The following is a 19,504-nucleotide window of genomic DNA, read 5'->3' on the forward strand; positions in this document are numbered from 1 at the left end:
TCATCTTCCTTATCATCTCTTTCTTTTGGTCTCTTTCGTTTGCAACTTTTTTCGTTCTACAAAATCACGTTATTAACATTATCTTCATCATCATCATTATAACGATTGATGATAATTCAAAACAGAAAAAAAATCCCATCAAAATTAAGACAATGAAGATGAAAATTCATCTTATTGAAATAATAAGACGGAGAGAGAAAATCTTATCATCCTCATCATCTTATGCAAATGATAAAACAAAATCGTTGAATAAAAATTTGATTAAAATCTAATCATTTCCATATCATTAATCACTTCACATGCTAATTGTGATAATTAGTGTATTTGGTTTACATTTGTCTTTGATATTCAATCATAATTGATTAACTTTATCCGTTGCAATTTGTTTGTTGTGATGCAATTTAACCGCAAGGTAATTATCTCTAATGATTAACAATTTAAATCTTCAACAATCAGTACACCAAAATAATAATCTAAATCTGATTAATGACTAAATTCATCTTAATCATTTTGTTTTATTTTTTACAAGCAAAATGTCAACATCAACACTGATCTTTTCCCATTGATTGTAAACAATTAGTTTAATCATTGAAGGTTAAATTATACTAATCAAGGATAGCAGTTGAATACTAATCAAAATCTCATTGAAAATATTGAAAAATTAAATCAAACTAATTGAAAATATTGATGATTTATTTTATCATTTCCATGGTTTTGAATATAATTGTTTTTTTCTTGGTGTTAATCACAATCAAGGTTTAATTGTTCTGGTTAATTCAGCAATTTAAAAGCAATAAAAGTTGCCCGGTTAAATTCATTGATCAGCTGATTGTTCATCAATCATTATGAACGATCATTGGTCAATTGTTTCAGATTTAATTGTTATTATTATTGATTCTAATTGTGATAAGTTTATTCAGTTATTTACAATTAGTTCTTGATGGTTGAAATTAACCATTGAATAGGGAGGAGAAAAAACTTTTAGCTCCATCGGTGATTGATTTTAATTGTGATCGAATCGTTTCCATCCATAAATTGTTCTGATCTGATTGAATGGATGATGATTGTTTCAATTTTGTATCAATTAATTGTAATAACTTTGAATTGTTCAATTTTTTTGAATTATTATCTATTCGAGGTGGAATTATTTTCTTAGTATCGTTAGTTTGGACACTTTTGCTTTTCGATTGCGCGATCAACAACTGGGAAGACGATTTGTTGATTATCGTTCGTTGAGTGTCACTTGAAGATCGGATGAATTGCTGTCGATTGGTGTAGGTTACTGAAGGTAATTGTTGACGATTTGGTAAATTGGCGAGATTGGCATAAGAGTTTGGTAAAAGATTCGATTTGACTCTAAGTGGCCTGAAACCGGTCCTATTTCGGTTCCACCGACGAAGAGCTGTTAGTGTTGAAGGTCGCGATCCAACATTTGGAATCATTTGTCCACTCGAAAGTGAACCAAATTGACTTAGAGAAGTTGTAAATCGATTCATCGTCGAATCTCCCATTTGAACATTTGGTGTAGGCCGATGAGTTTTAATCGATGAACAGGAACCTTGATAGCATCGTTTATCAATAGGGCCACATTGGGATCCTTCGAGTGCCGGGTGAGCCGGTGTTGCCCAGCTTCCAGATAGACACCAGAGTTCCCGACAAATGTTCTAATAGAATAAGAGTTGAGAGAGAAACAGAAAAAGCGAAAGCACAATTCGAGGAAAACATTTACTAATATTATCGAAGTAAAATATTGAAACAATATTACTAATGAATAAATGGTTCTATAGCTTTAGTGGAAGGTGAAAATCATGATGATGACGAAATAATCTCTACAAGATGAAAGGTTAATTCATTAGAACATGAAAATTAAGGTAAATAAAAATCGAAAGTTCTATTACATATCAAATGTACACTCTAACAATTTTGATTACTGATACTTAACATCTTATATTTCATGTTGATTATTATCAATTATTGATGACCATTGGTCAACTTTTTGTGCAAATAAAATCTAAAGGTTTAATGATGATAATTGATCTTGTTATCGATCATCATCATGCCCTCATTATTTTTGTCATGCAATTCATGTTATCGTTGTGTTATTATTAAAGTTTATTTAATGATTTCATGATGAAGCTCATGATAAGTGTAAATTTCAAGTTGATGATTTTGATATTTATCTTGAATGAGATGATCGGTAATAACAATAACGGTAAATGATACTTACACTAAAAGGCTCTTTAGATGAAATATAAGCCTTATACTGAGCTCCAAGTGCTAATTGACATTGTATATTGGGAGGAAACTGTTCACCCGGAAGTCTACCTGCTCGACGAAAATCAAGTTCCGCTGTTGGCATGGCAACGTTTTCCAAGCAACGACCATGTCCACGACTAGAAATTAGGAAATGGACAAAAAAGGTTAAAAATGAGAGAGAGAGAGATTTGAATAATAACGAATGTTCAATAATAGAAATGAGAGGTGACATTGCTTAAGTTGATTCTCTCATCAATCAATATATTATCATCTTCCATCTTCAGGACTCATCCACTTATCATCATCTGGCTCATTTTTATATCCAAAATCCATTGTCTGAATCACTACAAAGGTGAAACTGTTTTCATATTGTAACTGTTATCATGCTCATCATTTTCTCCATCATTGTTATCCTAGTTACCAGAATTTTATATCAGATAATATTTTCATTCTCTCTCCCCTTTTCATGGAAAAGATGAGAACAGAAAAGTTTTCATCAATTTTTCTCCTCTTTTTACAAGAATAAAATCATCTTCATAATGATGATCGAATAGACAAATGATGATGGAGAGAGAAAGAGACATTTCTCTCTCTCTCTCTCGTTACTGATCACTTGAAGGTATCATCATTCACTAGTGATTCGCATAAATGACTAGCGAATTACTATCATGAAAATTGTTTTTGTTCTCATTCAGAATATGAATAGAAAACTACTTCAGTATGAATAGTTGAAGATTTTATTCTTTCGGTACAGAAATTTCATCTCACATTTCAAATGGTTTTCTCTCGATGATCAATAAAGAAAGAGATACTTAAATAATCTTTGAAATGAATTGATTATGATTCCAATTCATTTGAATACGAATTAAAAGTTACTCATAATTTGAATTCATTATCATGGTGATTCAAGTATTCATATTTCATTTTTTTAGTTGCAACAGAAAAAATTATTCCATACTCATGTTTACTCTGAATTTTAGCAATGAAAAAATATCTGAATCGTTCATTTTTCTTACCATGATTAATATTATTCTTTGCATATAATTCTGATAAATCGGTTTCAACATTTTCTTTTGGTTCTTTTCATCTCTCATCTTGTAGTTCGAGTTTTTTTTTGTTGCTAATCGAAAGACAATCTCTCGAGTTCTAATATTCCAGGACTTTCTTTACTCGACTTGTTCATTTTTCTTGTTTTTCCGTCAAAGGAATATTCGTATTTCTCTCTCTCACTTTCTTTCTTTCTTTTTTTCTCTCTTCATGATTGATAAATTATTCTGATAAAATCAATGGAAATATTTTTTTTTGTCTTTCGTCCATTTTCATCTCTCAATTCATTCTGATTGAATTCTAGTGAACATGATGATTTATTCTCATTCCTATTTTCGCATCTCTCATTTCCGTTTCTAGTAATATTATCATAGAATTCAGTTTAGAACTATTTTTTTCTGTTCCGCTCCTCATTCAATTATTTAGATATGACATAATAATCAGCTTTAGATGAAGATGAGGATGAAAAAAGACGAGAAAAAATGAGGGAAAAAACGTAATCAGACTATAAAACTGGATAGAATACTAAGAATAGAAAGATTTTTTTTTCTCTTTCACCATTGAGAACAAGAACAATGGGTTCGATTTAAGATACAAACTAATAAAAAGAACAGAAAAACTTTGAATCGAATTCTAAAAAAAGAAAGAAATAAAACATTTCGAAACTTTTTCGAAAAGTTATTCTTATCATATCTAATGGAATCGAAAAGTTTTTACTGACCAAATGATGAGACTACAAAGTGATTCAATGGAAACTCAATTTCGCCACAAAATTGTATGTAGATTATGATAGACTATGATTATCTTTGCTCGAACTTGAATCGAGTTGAATTTCAAATCAATTTCTCTGAATATAGTTTACAGATCACATTCGTATTCCTATCAACTGAGACTCGAAATTATAACAAAATTGATAAAAAGTACAAAAAGTCATGATGGAAATTCAGAGTGAAAGATTTTCTTCCAGATATTTTTCCAATGTTATGTAACTTTGATGTGAAAACAATATGAAAAGCTCAACTCAGCTTTCTATTCATTTGTATCTCATGAAACTCAACAGAAAACTGTGTGAATGTTATTATTGAATATGAAATGAATTTCGAGTAAGAATCATGGATAGGTAAATATTATTTCACTTGATTGAGAAGAGGAAATTTCTCTTTTGTTACCTGTCAATGTCACCTCAAGTTTAGACTATCTTAAAGTTATCTTTCACTAGGAAGGAGAGAATTTCAATTGTGAGAAATAAATCAGAAAGAAAAATATTTCATCCGAATTATTATCAGAACTTTTTATTATTTCCTTCTCTCTCTCTCTTCTTTTCTTACAGCATCATTTTTATTCTTCCATAACCAAAGTATTGAGAGAATAGAATTGTATCTTTCAATATGTCAATGAAAATAATACAATGGATGATGAAATAATGATGATAAAAATGGTAGAAAAAGAAAATATCTAAGCTAAGAAGATAAATAGTTCTAACTCCCTGGAGAAATTGAGAACGAGTGGGAAAGAAAAATAATTCGATGATTATGCAAACAGTAAATCGACTAATGAACGAGTAGTATGACTTATATTTAGAACAGTAAAGAAGCAAAATTGGAATAATATGGATTTCGAATTGTTATTTTTTTCTTTCTTTTTCCCTTCTTTTGATTCTCTATTAATGATTCTGTTTGTTCATTGATTTGTGATTCCATCTGAGCCTCGTTCTTATCATCAATTGTTTCAAGTTTATTCAAATTCCTTTGAAATGATTGGGAAATTTTCCACTGTTTTTCTCATTCGAAGCAAAATAAGTTCTGTAAACATTAGCATGATATTCAAAAAAAGAAATTCAACTAAATATCAACTCGATTCTTAACTTAAGTACAGAGAGAGAGAGAGATCATCTCCATTTTCCATCCTCAGGAAATTACATTTTCGATAGATGCTATTAAACTTTATCTCTTTCTCATAGTTGATAGTTAGGGATAGAAAAGTTCTGAATGATATTTGTGATAATAACGATAATCGTTCATGTTAATATCTACTAATACTTACGATAAAAAGTTGGTTACATAAACATTACTACAGGGTGACCAGTTTACTTTACCAGGACCAGTTTTCTCAGACATTATGAATTTATCTGGATCACAATTGTTACCTCGACCATCATGAAGGATTCCAAGGCTTTTGTTTTTATTTTAGAATTGCAATTGTTTGATAATACAGAACCAAAAAATAGATAAACATCCAGGGAGGAAAAAAGAGGAAATAAAAAGAAAGAGAAAAATAGTTGCATCATCAATAGACATTAACATTACCTTGTCTTTGTTTCTTTATGGTCAGCACATTATGATGACCATTTTAGTTGTGTAATATCAAGATAAACATTTATGATATATTATTTATTACATTGAGAGTGTATCACTTACCTGTGGCCCATTTCATGAGCGATAACAAATGAAGCCTCGAAACTTTTACCTTCATTCAAGGTACAACTATAAGTTGGCTTGCACATCCCATTAACCCAAGCCAAGCCTTTTATTTGCCGATAATCATGATGATGAAAATTGTGAAAAGATGAGAAAAAAGTTTCATTCATTAAGAATCAAATTATTCAGTTTAGTTTACTCGTAATTTGTGATAATCAGGTAACTTTACATGGGAGATTTACCTAAGACTTTCTTGTTTTTCTTGCCTCCTCCGGTTGCTTTGTAAAGATCAAGTCTACATAAAGAGGAATTGGTTTTTTTTATTATTAGATTGATTAAGTTTCATCGAGTTAATTGTTTGGATATAAGTTGATTAGATTTGATCATTTGCTCCGACATCAATATCTTTATGATGAAATGTTTGATTACATGGAAAGTAAATGTAAGCAGATATTGGCTTTTTGTGGTGATTGTTATTATAATCAATAGGAAACTGTTTGATTCTGTCTGAGAGAGTGACTGTATGTGTGTGTTGATCATTTGATGATAACTGACAATCAAAGGGATGATTATCATCATCATCAAAATTAGAGTAGTAAAAGTTAAGGTAAGAATAAGGGAAATGGATAAGGTAAGGAAAAGGCAGATTAAACGAGGTGAAAGTGATGAGAATGAGAATGATTCTGATGATGATCAAAGGAAGAGAAAGTTTCTCAGTTGTCTTGAGTTTTACTTCAATTGAATCAATTGATTGTTCACTATTAACTATCTCCACAATAGATGATCAACCAACTGATCAGTCTGATGATTTTCACGCAAAGAGAAGGTTTTTTTTTCTTCTTCTTCTCATCTTCACCATTATCCTTTTTACTCAGATGATTCTGATGATCATAATGATGATCATTCGGAAAAAAAGGTATCATCCTATTCGTTGTTGCTCTTCTTCATCTTCAGGATGAATAATGACTTTGAGAGAGAGAGAGAGAAGATAAAATGATGAGGAAATAAAAAAAACTCGACAACATTATGATCATCAAAAGATCGTTTTTTTGTGATGATTCGAGTTCTTTTCCATCTCAAGAACTGTTCCCAACTATCAGTTGGAAACGAATATTTTCTCGATTAGATTAATCAGATTCTCGTAAATTCTCAGACTAAACAATAAGATTATTCAAATCAAATCTAAATTCTCAACCAATCAACCAAAAGATCACAATTAAATAATCGGGTTTAAACTCGCGAGCACAGTGACATCTATTGGTAGAAATTAATCCTAGGTTAATTTCTTCTCTTTCTATTAAGAACAAAAAAATAAAAGTTCTGATATTTCTCATCTTTCTTTCAATCGATTGAGAGAGTTTCATGATACTCACCCTGTTAACATGAGTGCATGGTCCCACCTTTGAGACCAATTTTCTGCTCGATGAAGTTTTGCTTGCCAGAGACAAAAGTTATCCAAATATTGGTCAATATCACCTGAGGCATCGTCAGGACCTTGATTACTTAATATCTCTAATTTGGTAATTACAATTTGAATTTGAGTTTCCATTGATGAATATTCATAAATTAACTGAACTTCATTCATGATTGACATGATTAAACGCTGAAGATCACCCAAATTACCCTCATACCTTTGGGCTAAACTTGAATCAACGAAAATCGCAGTCTCAATGGTATAGATTTTATTTAATGACCTTTTCAAACGTCCAGTGTGATTAAAATCATGTTGATTACTAATTAATTCATTGATTAAATTTTTACCAGTGTTTTATCATTATAATTAACTATTGATGTTTCATTGATAATCAGATAATCTTGAAACGCCTTTATCCTGTCCTCGTCATCTGAAATGGACAGATAATCACAATTAATCACAATCAGAAACAATTGTAATCCCGATGATTAACTTACTTATAAAAGTTAAATCACAATAATCAATTTCTAATGATTTATTGTTTGTCTTAATTGTTGTTACCGATGTTTTTGAAGTTATCATTGTTGTTGGAGGTGATAAATCAATGTAATCACTTTTAATTGTTGTTGTAATTGGTGGTATCAATGTAGATGGATTGATTAGTAAATCATTTCGCTAATTGTTTGGATGAAAGGGGGAAAAAGATTACATATTTCAATCAAATTAATTTTAATTGTCAACAGCAATTTAATCAACTTACTTCAATTGAACTTGTACTTGTTAATATTAAGTTAGTTGATAAAATTAGAAGGAGGAAAATTAATTGCTGGTGATTGTTAGTAATTTTGTTGTTAATTGTTGGCATTAAAAATTTAGATTCAATCCAATATTGACCAGAAACATAATCACAATTAAGGTAAATCCATTTGAACCAATTTTTGATGTACTTATTATCACAATTAAAAGTCATAGTGAACAATTTAATCAATAATTAAAGGTTGATATTTATCATTAATTAGATGATTAGACTGATTGAAGTAGAAATGGACAGTTAACAATTTAATCAATTTCCAAGGTTAATAATCATTATCACAATTTACTGACTATTGAGACACAATTTTGGCTCTTCTAGCAATTAACTGATCTAATTGTTGTTGATTCTTGATGTTGATTTCAATTTAGCAAAAGTTAATATGTCAACGGTGCTTGTTGATACTTTCACTGTTGATCATCAACCAAAATTATTACAATTAACTTATTATCCTTACGGACAATTATAATTGTGTCCATTTAGTTAAGGGGGTTAAATTTTAATTCTAATTGTAATTGTAATTGTTAACAGAGGAAGTTAATCATCATCATCATCATTGGTTAATCTAAAGGCGTGAAAATGAAACTTGAATGTAATTCAAATTTTCAATTTAACAATAAACTTTTCATTTGTATCTAATTGTTAAAAATTAGAGGTTTTAATTGTAAACCAAACAATTCAATGGGCTATTTAATTGTTAGAAATAAACTTTCACTGAATAACAATTTAATCATGATAATAATTACAATTGTCATTAGTAACAGGATGAGTTTGATATTAGTTTAATTTTTCACTGAAAAATAATGTTATTATATTAATCTTTGTATTGAACTTATTAATATACTGATAATCGTTATTAATAAATTGTCACAATTTAGGATAAGCTAATTGTTGACAATTTACAGATTTTGATCCATCGGAAATGGGAAAAGTTTATTAACAATTGAAAACTTTTACTTTTTCGGGTTATTTTGAAACTTTTTCAGTTTTAATCTTCATATTGATTATATGCAGTTGAAAATCATTACAACAATTAACAATTAAATTGAAACAATTAACATAACAAAGTAAGTTACAAGTTTTAAACAATCATTTCTAATTAGAATTAGAATCTTTTTTTTTCTTCTTCTTTTCTAATAAAATCAAAACACCGATTGATTAATAGCAATACTTTTGGTATCGATTGAATAATAATAATTGTGGTGATTTAATTTGATTCAGTTAGCATCTGATCAGCAACTGATTTAAGTTCATTCCATGAGAAGTGAATATCTTGTATCTCGGTTGATCGGGCGCAGATCGCAAATCTAATTATGTACTGGCCATTTATGCGACACGGGGTGATGAAGATTTTCTTATGATCGTTAATTGTTTTCACGTATTTTTCATTCAATTCATCAGATCCCTAAATTGTAAGACATTTCAAATGTTAATTAGTTTATTAATTGAGATCAATTTATGATTACGACTTACCTTCAATCTAAAGCAAACTAATCCAAGGACAACTGGATTTGTGATCTCAAATCGTTGATCAGTTTTCAGCAAATCCTCAAAATCATGAGCCAGTTTAACATGCTAACAATTTAAAGAATAATTAATTTAATCACTTTTCATCTAAATTACAATCAATGTTTAATTGTTTACCTTTCGGATGTATTCTTGTAATCCTTTGACTCCATAGATTCTCAATACGAACCACATTTTCAATGAACGGAATCGACGACCCAACGGAATTTGCCAATGCTAATTAATTGGAACAATCAATTTGAATGACAGTTAATTGATTATTGTGAAAATTTTCCATAGTTAAATAATTACCCGATAATCAGGAACTTGTCCTTGTTTATCATGTTTCAGGTAAAGTGGATCAACATTGAAAGCGCCTGCGAGTAGATTACGATTCTTGAGCCTGAACAATGAGACCAAAGTTCAATTAAACTCATTGAGCTTTTGATAAACGTGAATAAAATACTAACCATAAAGCTGAACAATCAAAATTGATTAGTAACCATTTATGAGGATTCATGTTGAAAGAATCAGCAAACTATGAAACAAAAGATTAGTTAATAAATATCGAAAGAAAAAAAAGTTTAATTCTAATCCGAAATGAGTGTTACTCATCATCTAATTGTTGGTGAAAAGTTTTCCATTCATTGATTAATCTGATAATGAATTTGATAATATTTTGTGAATGAATAATCAATGGAAATTGAATCATCAATATAAACATTATCATCTCTCACCTCAACACCATTGAGATAATGTTGATACTCAGGACAGATAAATGCTGAACCAGCATAAGCAGCATCAATATGCATCCAAATACCTTCCTGTTGACCTATTATCCATAATGATGATGATCATCATCATGAAGATGAAGAGAGAGAGAGAGAGAATAGAATAGAAAATAGAGTAAAAATATATTTAAGATTAAGTATCAGATAAGTTGAAGAAGAAGACACATTTTATGGATCAAGTTATTCCATGAGAGATGAGGGAAAAAAGGAAAAGATGAAGAAAAGTTGTCATGGAAACGGAAATGATGCTGAGATGGTGATTAAAGTGATATAATGATGATGATAAAAACTCACATATTTTACCAATCTCAGTGATATTGTCAAATGCACAGCTATTAGTGGTTCCTAAGGTGGCAACAACAAAGAATGGGATTAAACCTTTGGCTCGATCAGATTGAATTGCTTCGAGTAAAGTTGAACCTCGAAGAGATAGATTCTCATCTGGTTCGAGGCCGGAAATTTTGACTGCGGCTAAAAGACCAGCTCGTTCAACCGATGAATGAGATTGAGTTGAACAGTAAGCAACCAATTTATCCAATGATTTTGTTTCGTTGGACATTTTCCCTAATGCTTCACTTCGAGCTGCCAACATGGTGACAAGTGTAGCCTCACTTGCTGTTCCTTGAATTACTCCACCACCATTACCACCAGAGGAAAATAGAAACTCTTCCGGTAGATTTAACATCTTACCAAGCCAATCCATCATTGACATTTCCAATTCAGTACAGGCTGGACTTGCGATCTTCAAATGTCCATCAAAAGGGGAAAAGTAAACAATCAATTATAAATCAACATCAACAACCAGAAATCACCAGAAATGTCAATCACTGCAAAACATTCAAGTTACTCCTTAAATTATCAATTTGATTACCTGATTAGTACAATCTTGTTAGTAATTAAATTCTCAGGGTCTATTATCAATAATTAATAGAAACTATCAGATCATAATTGATACATAATCATTATATAATAAAGATACGATTAACATTTGATTGATACAAATAATAATAGAAAATCAATTAATTGTTTGTCTCGATTGATTTACACCTAATGTATCACTAAATTAGTAGCACTGAAAGTTAATCAATTGAACAATTTAGGTTGATAATCAATTCTTACCCAACTGAAACCAATACAACCCAAAGCACCGGTTAAAATGTCGGCCAAAATTGAGGGATATGAATTGGCCGTTGGGAAGTAAGCATGGAATCGAGGTGAGTGCCAATGTGTCATCTAAACGGGCGAAAAATTGACAATTAGAAAGACCTTAATTGTTATCGATTAAATTGGATAACAGAGATTAATTGAGTATCATTATCATCCATAGACATTCATGATCAAATTGGTTTCCCTGGTCTTGTGTGTTAATAGATTAAATTGAAGATTATCACAATCGAAATTGAATAATCAATAGATGAAATGATGAGATACAATTGAGATGATATTTGGTAAGAGGATAAATGTCTCTCTTTCTTTTGGATTCTCTTTCATTCTTAGCATCATTATCCGCATCACTTATTACACAACAAAAGGTAAATCATCCACTTCCTTTTCATCTCCCTATCAAAACCCTTAACTTCATCATCACAATCATAATTAACTCTGTCTACTTTTCTGTCTAATTTAACCTCACCCAATTTCTTTTTCTTTTCAATCATCTTTCCTGATTCTTTTCTCTCTCTCTCTCTTCCTTTTGGTGTCACTTTTACATTACAATGGAATCCAAATCAAAAAGATAGAAAACTTTATTACCATCGTTAGACAAAGTAACAGGTAACATTTGATGAATTTCATAACATTGAAAGTGAACTAAATCACTTTTACTTGGAAGATAACTTTTTCTTTCACTTTGATATTCAATCGTAATTGTGTCGTGTAAAAACTTACCCCTGGCATGATTAACTTTTCAATATCTTTGAAGATTTCAGGCCAAGTTTCACCTTGTTCCGGTGCTGAATCAGGCAAAAGTTTCTCCAGGTAAAAAGGTTCAACACTTGGTAAAACTGGACGATCTCTTATATTGTCCAGATAATCACAAACATAATCAACAAGTTGTTTTGAAGCTTCTCGGAATTGATTTGAGTCCATTATGTCAACAATCAATTTTACAATTAATTCCCGAAAGAAAATTACACAAATTTCAATTTAAAACCTTGAAAGCAACAATAATCAACTAGAAAACTGATCCCAAACTAATTTTCAATCAACGCTTTTCAAATAACAACAATCAAGTAGAAAAATTAATCACAAAGATTAACCATTAATGATGAATGTTTTTTACTCTAATTACGATACGTGGATGTATTTAGAAGGTTAAACTTAATTTTTAAAGAATCAATGAGGGAAAAAAGGTAGAACGTGACTGGAGCTTTAATTGTAACTGTTAATCAATTGTTTGGATTGGTCTTAAAATGGAAACTGATAAAATGAAGTGCAACTTTATTATTTTTTCAAGCAAGAAGCTCGAAAAGACCCTTACGGTCGTCATATGACTGAGCAGCCTCAAAGTGCTGCCCTCGGACGGTCATATACCTAACCGTTACAGATAATTCGATAAGCTTCAAGACAAAGTGTTTTATATTCTATTATTTCTTCTAATATTTCCATCTCTTTTGTGTTCCATTCCGTCACTTTCTTTTTTCTTATGCTTTTTATCTCCGGGAATCTTTCTTCAATCATTTTACATCTAAAGAAGCTGTGGTCGCTAGTTCCTGGTACTCTTTGGCAGCATGGAAAGTTATTTCTGTGTTCCGTTACCATTCTCAATATCTTCTTCTGTTTTGGGTTTAGGTGATCTCCAAGCGTCACATTCCATTTACTTAAGGTTGAATTTGATGTTTCGAATAATTTTTTTGTTTTTTGTCTTTCTTCCTCTTTTAGTGTTCGTTTTTGTGATATTATTGTCACTGGCCTTGTGTTTTGAGGTATATCCCATCCAATTTCTCTCTCCCACCAATTGCCCCATTCTTCATCTCTTGTTTCCTCTTCGTAGTACCATTCTCCTGGTTGTGAAAGTATCTGTCTTACTCCTCGTGCGAATGTCGATTCACCTTTATAATACTTGGTTGTTGTTGTGTCAAGGATAATTGTTGCTTGTTGTCGTCCCCATATGTTTAATAAAAGTTGGAGAGCAATTAGCTCTAGATCGTATTCTTGGATTATTGTGTTGTAGCTGAAGTTCCATATTCTTTCACTGTTGTTGTGTATTACTTTTATTTTCGGGTTTTTTCCTTGAGATATTTTGTATCTTATTCTGTGTTTTCCATCTGTTGTTTTCTTGTTTTCTATTTTTAGTATTGATATCCATTCTTCCTTAATCCACGATTCACTCGATCCTTTTCTGTTGTTCTGCCAAATTTTGGTTTCGATTCGATAGTTTTCCGTCCATAACGGATTTTTGTCTATAATCCAGTGGCCCCAGCGACTTTTTCTTTCTTCTCTAGTGTAGTTGTTGATGGCTGATCCGATTATTTCCACTATTTTTGCTTCATTAAGTGAGCTGCTCATTGCTAGTGGGAGGTAAGTATAAATCTTTGGCCACAGGTAGGATTGTATTAATAATTTTTTTATTTTTACTGGGAGATATTTAATCTTTGGCCAGTGGATTTTTCTTTGTTTAAATGTGTGTTCAGCTATGGTTTTGGTGTATTCTCTTTTCACTTTTGTGATTGCTATGTTTTTCCGTGAGTATTTGAAACCGACCACTTCACTTATCTCTTTGTTATTTTTTGTCATGATTTTCGTTTTTTCCAGGTTCAGATTAAGGTTAATTTCCTTGAGGTCCGTTTGTATCTGTTTTAGATATTCCTCGATTGTAGTTTCCGTTGATTCTGGAATGATTACCATCATATCATCTGCGAAAGCGTAGACTTTTATTCCTTTTCCCCACCACTTTCTTATACAATAATCGAGCGCGAATATGAATAGGAGAGGGCCAATGGATGTTCCCTGCGCGATGGTTGATGATGCTTTTGAAAATAATTTTTGGTTGTTGTCGTAGTATGTATACCAATGGTTTTCATTCAGTGAGTCGATAAGGCACATTGTTGATTCTCCGATGGCATTGGTCAGTCGAACTCGGATTGGTGTTAGGCTGACGGTATCAAAAGCGGTAGCTACATCCAATTGTATTATTGTTGTGTCTTTTCTGATATCTGGTTCCATCATTCTTCTGAAATAGTCTTCTCTTGTCGTTTGTTTCAGAAATGCAAATTGGGTATCAGGAAGGAGAAAATCTCGTGCTATTGCTTGTAATCTATTTGCTATAATCATATCAATCATTTTTAGTAGTTGATTTGGGGATCTGACCATTCGAACTTTACCATTTGGTTTCGGGACAAAACCACAGCCCAGTATCGTAACCGTGTTTGGTATGTGAGATATCTCGAATATTTTTTCTATCGTTTCCATTATTTGTGTGTGGTTTATCTTTAAAAATTTATTCCATGTTTTCACTGAAAAATTGTCGGCCGATAAACTTGAAGATTTTGATTTGTATTTCATTAGTGTTTGTTTTTCATATTCACTCAATGAACCTTTTATATTTTTTGGGTTGTCTCTTAATGATGGTTTATTCGTTGAGAAGTTGATTAACCATTCATTTCTGCTGTCAATTGTTATTTGGTTTTTCCAGTCTATGTCTTGTTTTGGCGAAAGTAAGTATTTGTATATCAGTGTCCAGAGTTTTCGTGGGTCTTTGGTTTTCAATGATTTTATCAGGTTGAATTTCTCTCTTTTTTTCTTCAATTTGTTGTCAATTTCTTCAAGATCGAGGATGTCTTTCATCGATCTATTTTCCCTCTTCAAAATTTGTCTTCGTGCTTTTTTAAGTCTGATGAATTTATTTTCTTTCGTCTTTTTTGTCTTCCATTTAGCGTTATTATCTGGGAAGTAAATGATTTCATGGCATTTTTGAACTAGTGGGTGATACTTGTTCCATTCATTCGAGTCAAATTGTATATTTTTCATCTTCATTTGCCAAGATCCGAAGTGTTTGTATTTCTTTGTTGTTCGTGTTAATTTTGGGCCTTTCTCGACTTCACAAGTGCATATTAATAAGAAGTGATCTGAGTTCACAATTTGTTTATTCACTTCCTCCGGTTTCATTTGCTCTGCTATAAATATCATATCGATTACATTGCTGTTGCCATGGCGGGTTGTTTCGAGTTTTTTGGATATTGGGACGAGTTTGAATTCGTTGAGTAGGCTTAGTAATATTGCATAATTTGGATTGGTGCTCTCTTTGTGTTTGGTTGTTAAATTATCTTGCCAGTAGCTGGTGGTTGTGTTGAGATCGCCCATGAGGATAATATTGTGATCTTTTCTCGTTCTCATTGTTTCTTTCATTGCTAACAGTTGGTTTTCCATTTCTTTTCCTCTTTTCCATGGGCGGAGATATACTGCGATTACGATCAATTTAAATCTTGGTATACGTATTATTGTAAGGTGGTCCGCTTTGTTGATGAAGTTTTCTACCATAAGGTCCTCAGAGTAAACTAGTACTTGGTCACCATTCCATTGGATTCCGTTGGTTTGAAACTCTTTGGTTATTGTTTTGGCATTTGGATCAGTTATGGAAGTAATAGAATAACTTTCCTTTATTGTTTCTCTTATTAACTGTTCAGTTACTTGAGGATTTTTTTGGGCATTAACGTGTTTAATTGTGAACTTCATTATGAGCTTGAGGTTTAACTACAATTTTATTTTGTTTGTGATTAGATACTGTTGATTTGTTTGTTTCCGTTTTTGATTTGAGAGCACGTGAGATTTCCAGAGTTCGGTAGTGACACCATCTATATTTTATTTTGATATTTATGAATTAATATTCAGTTTTGAATATTAATGTTAATTTCAATCTATTTAAATATCTAATCTTTTTGTGTTAATATTCAATTTTGAATATTAATGTTAATTTCAATCTATTTAAATATCTAATCTTTTTGCGTTAATATTCAATTTTGAATATTAATGTTAATTTCAATCTATTTAAATATCTAATCTTTTTGCGTTAATATTCAATTTTGAATATTAATGTTAATTTCAATCTATTTAAATATCTAATCTTTTTGCGTTAATATTCAATTTTGAATATTAATATTAATTTCAATCTATTCCAATATCTAATCTTTTTGCGTTAATATTCAATTTTGAATATTAGTATTAATTTCAATCTATGTCAATATTTAATTTCACTTAAGTATATCACTTGATTACAGAATGTTAATTTCAATTTATTTTAATATTTAATCTTTTGGTATTAATATTCGATTTTGAATATTAATTTCAATCTATTTCAATATTTAATTTCTTTGTGTTAATATTCCATTTTGAATATTAATGTTAATTTCAATCTATGTCAATATTTAATTTCTTTGTGTTAATATTCAATTTTGAATATTAATGTTAATTTCATATCTATTTATTTTTCTATTTGAGTTCATTGATTTATATTGGTACTTTTTATATTAATATTCAAAATTGAATATTAGTGTTAATTTCTATTGTTATTGATATGAATCTTTAAACATTTTGTATTCGATCATTTTGTGTTAATATTCAACAATTCAAAATTTTATTGTTTTAAGCTTTTTGTATCAATATTACTTTCAATTTATTTATATGTTTTAATTCAGTATATTTGTCGATTTGTTTATACCTTCGATTTGTGTTTTTGTTGTCTCACGATGTTTGATGTATTAGTTTGAGCATTGAGTATGGTATCCGGTGTGAATCAGTGAGCATTTGTTGCATTGTAAGTATGTTGCTTTTGGTGATATTCGTAGTTGTTTATTATTAACAATAATAATATTCTTTTCTTTTTTTATTTTATCGATTATGTTTACGTCGTTGGTTTGAACGATCGTCAGGAATTGTTCGTTTTTCTTTTTAATCTGAATGGTGATTGATTGTTGGTCACATAGGTTTTCGAATAGCGTCTTTACTTCATTTGCTTCGGGTTTGTCGTTACAGATTATCTCATAGTATCTCCATTTTATATGTATTACCGTAATGTTTATGTCTTCTAGTGATATTATCTCGTGAATGATGTTTTCGGGAGTATTTGTTGAAAGAGTAAGTTGCTTTCTTTGGCTTTTTTCACCTCGAATTTCTGTCATATATTTTTCAGTAATTATTTCTTTGATTTTCTCTTGTTGTAGTAGTCCTTTAAATGCGATGATTGTTGGATCATTTATGTTTTGTATTGTTGGCGGTTGGTTTGTTTTCTCTTTTATTATTTTTATTATTTTTTCCACAGCGTAAATATCATTTTTCACTTTTGTTGGTTCTTCTAACCATTGACAAGTGATTAAGTTTAATAATTGGATTAATTGTTCGATTTTGTATTCGTTATGTTGATCGCTATTGATTGCTTCAATGATTGGTATTATAGATGAGTAGTCAACATAGTTTTTGTTGTCGTTGATCATAGTTATCAACCAATTTAACATAACTAGGATTAATAATAATGATAAACAGTTTGTTTAGATTGATAGAGATTGCACGTGTAGAATGGTAGCGTGGTTTACTTGTTCTGGTTAATTTCCTTCCTCTATCTTTATTAACTAGTGCCATCTATAATTATGAATGGAACTTTTGGATTTGAGTATGAGAGAAGTTTTTATTGGTAGATATATGATTTGAGTTTAGCTTTTTTTAAAATTTATTTCTACATAAGTATATCACTTGATTGCAGAATGTTAATTTCAATTTATTTTAATATTTAATCTTTTGGTATTAATATTTGATTTTGAATATTAATTTCAATCTATTTCAATATTTAATTTCTTTGTGTTAATATTCAATTTTGAATATTAATGTCTATTTCAATGTTTAATCTTTTTGCGTTAATATTCAATTTTGAATATTAATAATAATTTCGATCTATTTCAATATTTAATCTTTTTGTGTTGATATTCAGTTTTGAATATTAATGTTAATTTCAATCTATTTAAATATCTAATCTTTTTGTGTTAATATTCAATTTTGAATATTAATGTAAATTTCAATTGATTTATTTCTTTAATCTTTTTGTATTAATATTCAGTAAATTTCAATTGATTTATTTCTTTTAATCTTTTTTATTAATATTCAGTTTTGAATATTAATGTAAATTTCTATTTCATTCATTTCTTCAATCTTTTTGTATTAATATTCAGTAAATTTCAATTGATTTATTTCTTTTAATCTTTTTTATTAATATTCAGTTTTGAATATTAATGTAAATTTCTATTTCATTCATTTCTTCAATCTTTTTGTGTTAATATTCAGTTTTGAATATTAATGTAAATTTCAATTGATTTATTTCTTTGATCTTTTTGTATTAATATTCAGTAAATTTCAATTGATTTATTTCTTTTAATCTTTTTGTATTAATATTCAGTTTTGAATATTAATGTAACTTTCAATTGATTTATTTCTTTAATCTTTTTGTGTTAATATTCAGTTTTGAATATTAATGTTAATTTCAATAAATTTCAATGTTTAATCTTTTTGCGTTAATATTCAATTTTGAATATTAGTAATAATTTCGATCTATTTCAATATTTAATCTTTTTGTGTTGATATTCAATTTTGAATATTAATGTTAATTTCAGTTTATTTTTATTTTTATATTTAATCTTTTTGTATCAATTTTCAACTTTGAATATTCATTTCCTTTGTTAGATCATTGAAATGAAAAATTTCAGTCAGTAAGTTTTCTTTATTCAGTTTTATTATCAATTTTGTTGGTCGAGATTTTTTGTTGTCATGGTGATAAACAGCGTGTTGGATTTTAGTTATCAACCAATCACATCAACAAGTACTCATATTCATAATCAATGTCCGAGATGCATAAAATCAATTCTGATCTATATAACATGCAGTCTTGGCTGTAAGCACCATGGTTTTCTCCACCACAGGAAGGGCATAGTTGCGTTTGTGATTTGCAATTCATCACCAGGTGTTGCCCTGAACATTTGACACATCGCAATTGATTTCTACACGTTCTCCTGGGGTGGCCAAATCGATGGCATAGTTTACATGAAAGTATAGGAAAATCATCCTTAACTTTGTAGTCAGATTGTCCCGACGACATTCGACCTCTTAGTCTTGTTTCAATCTGTGATCTGATTGATGGGGAGATTTCCATTACTAGACCAAATCGGTTCGAATTTAGTCCCATTTCAAATTTGTGTAATATTTTGTATTGTTTTGGGTCATAGAAACCATTCAGTTTCATCATTCGATCAATCATTGCTTCCCAACTTTCTTTTTGGGGTGG

General features: G+C 30.0%; 2 protein-coding genes across 2 annotated transcripts; both read right to left on the reverse strand.

Moving 5' to 3' along the window:
* Positions 1 to 697: 697 nt before the first annotated feature.
* Positions 698 to 8,104, reverse strand: LOC128390646 (disintegrin and metalloproteinase domain-containing protein 15-like). The gene is made up of 8 exons (XM_053350396.1): positions 7,895 to 8,104; positions 7,749 to 7,809; positions 7,094 to 7,484; positions 5,963 to 6,015; positions 5,721 to 5,826; positions 5,347 to 5,475; positions 2,228 to 2,393; positions 698 to 1,664 (listed from the first exon to the last, which is right to left on the reverse strand). Exons 1-8 carry the CDS (start codon positions 8,102 to 8,104, stop codon positions 951 to 953), a joined length of 1,830 nt encoding a protein of 609 aa, XP_053206371.1. The 3' UTR covers positions 698 to 950.
* A 772-nt stretch (positions 8,105 to 8,876) lies between these two features.
* Positions 8,877 to 12,680, reverse strand: LOC128390679 (aromatic-L-amino-acid decarboxylase-like). The gene is made up of 9 exons (XM_053350434.1): positions 12,130 to 12,680; positions 11,362 to 11,475; positions 10,537 to 10,984; positions 10,189 to 10,283; positions 9,922 to 9,989; positions 9,764 to 9,854; positions 9,590 to 9,688; positions 9,419 to 9,520; positions 8,877 to 9,350 (listed from the first exon to the last, which is right to left on the reverse strand). The coding sequence occupies exons 1-9, from the start codon at positions 12,328 to 12,330 to the stop codon at positions 9,153 to 9,155; spliced, it is 1,416 nt and encodes a 471-aa protein (XP_053206409.1). The 5' UTR covers positions 12,331 to 12,680; the 3' UTR covers positions 8,877 to 9,152.
* Between the last annotated feature and the right edge of the window lie 6,824 nt (positions 12,681 to 19,504).

Source organism: Panonychus citri, unplaced genomic scaffold (genome assembly GCF_014898815.1).
Source record: "Panonychus citri isolate SS breed McGregor unplaced genomic scaffold, ASM1489881v1 Contig00125, whole genome shotgun sequence".
NCBI lineage: Eukaryota > Metazoa > Arthropoda > Arachnida > Trombidiformes > Tetranychidae > Panonychus > Panonychus citri.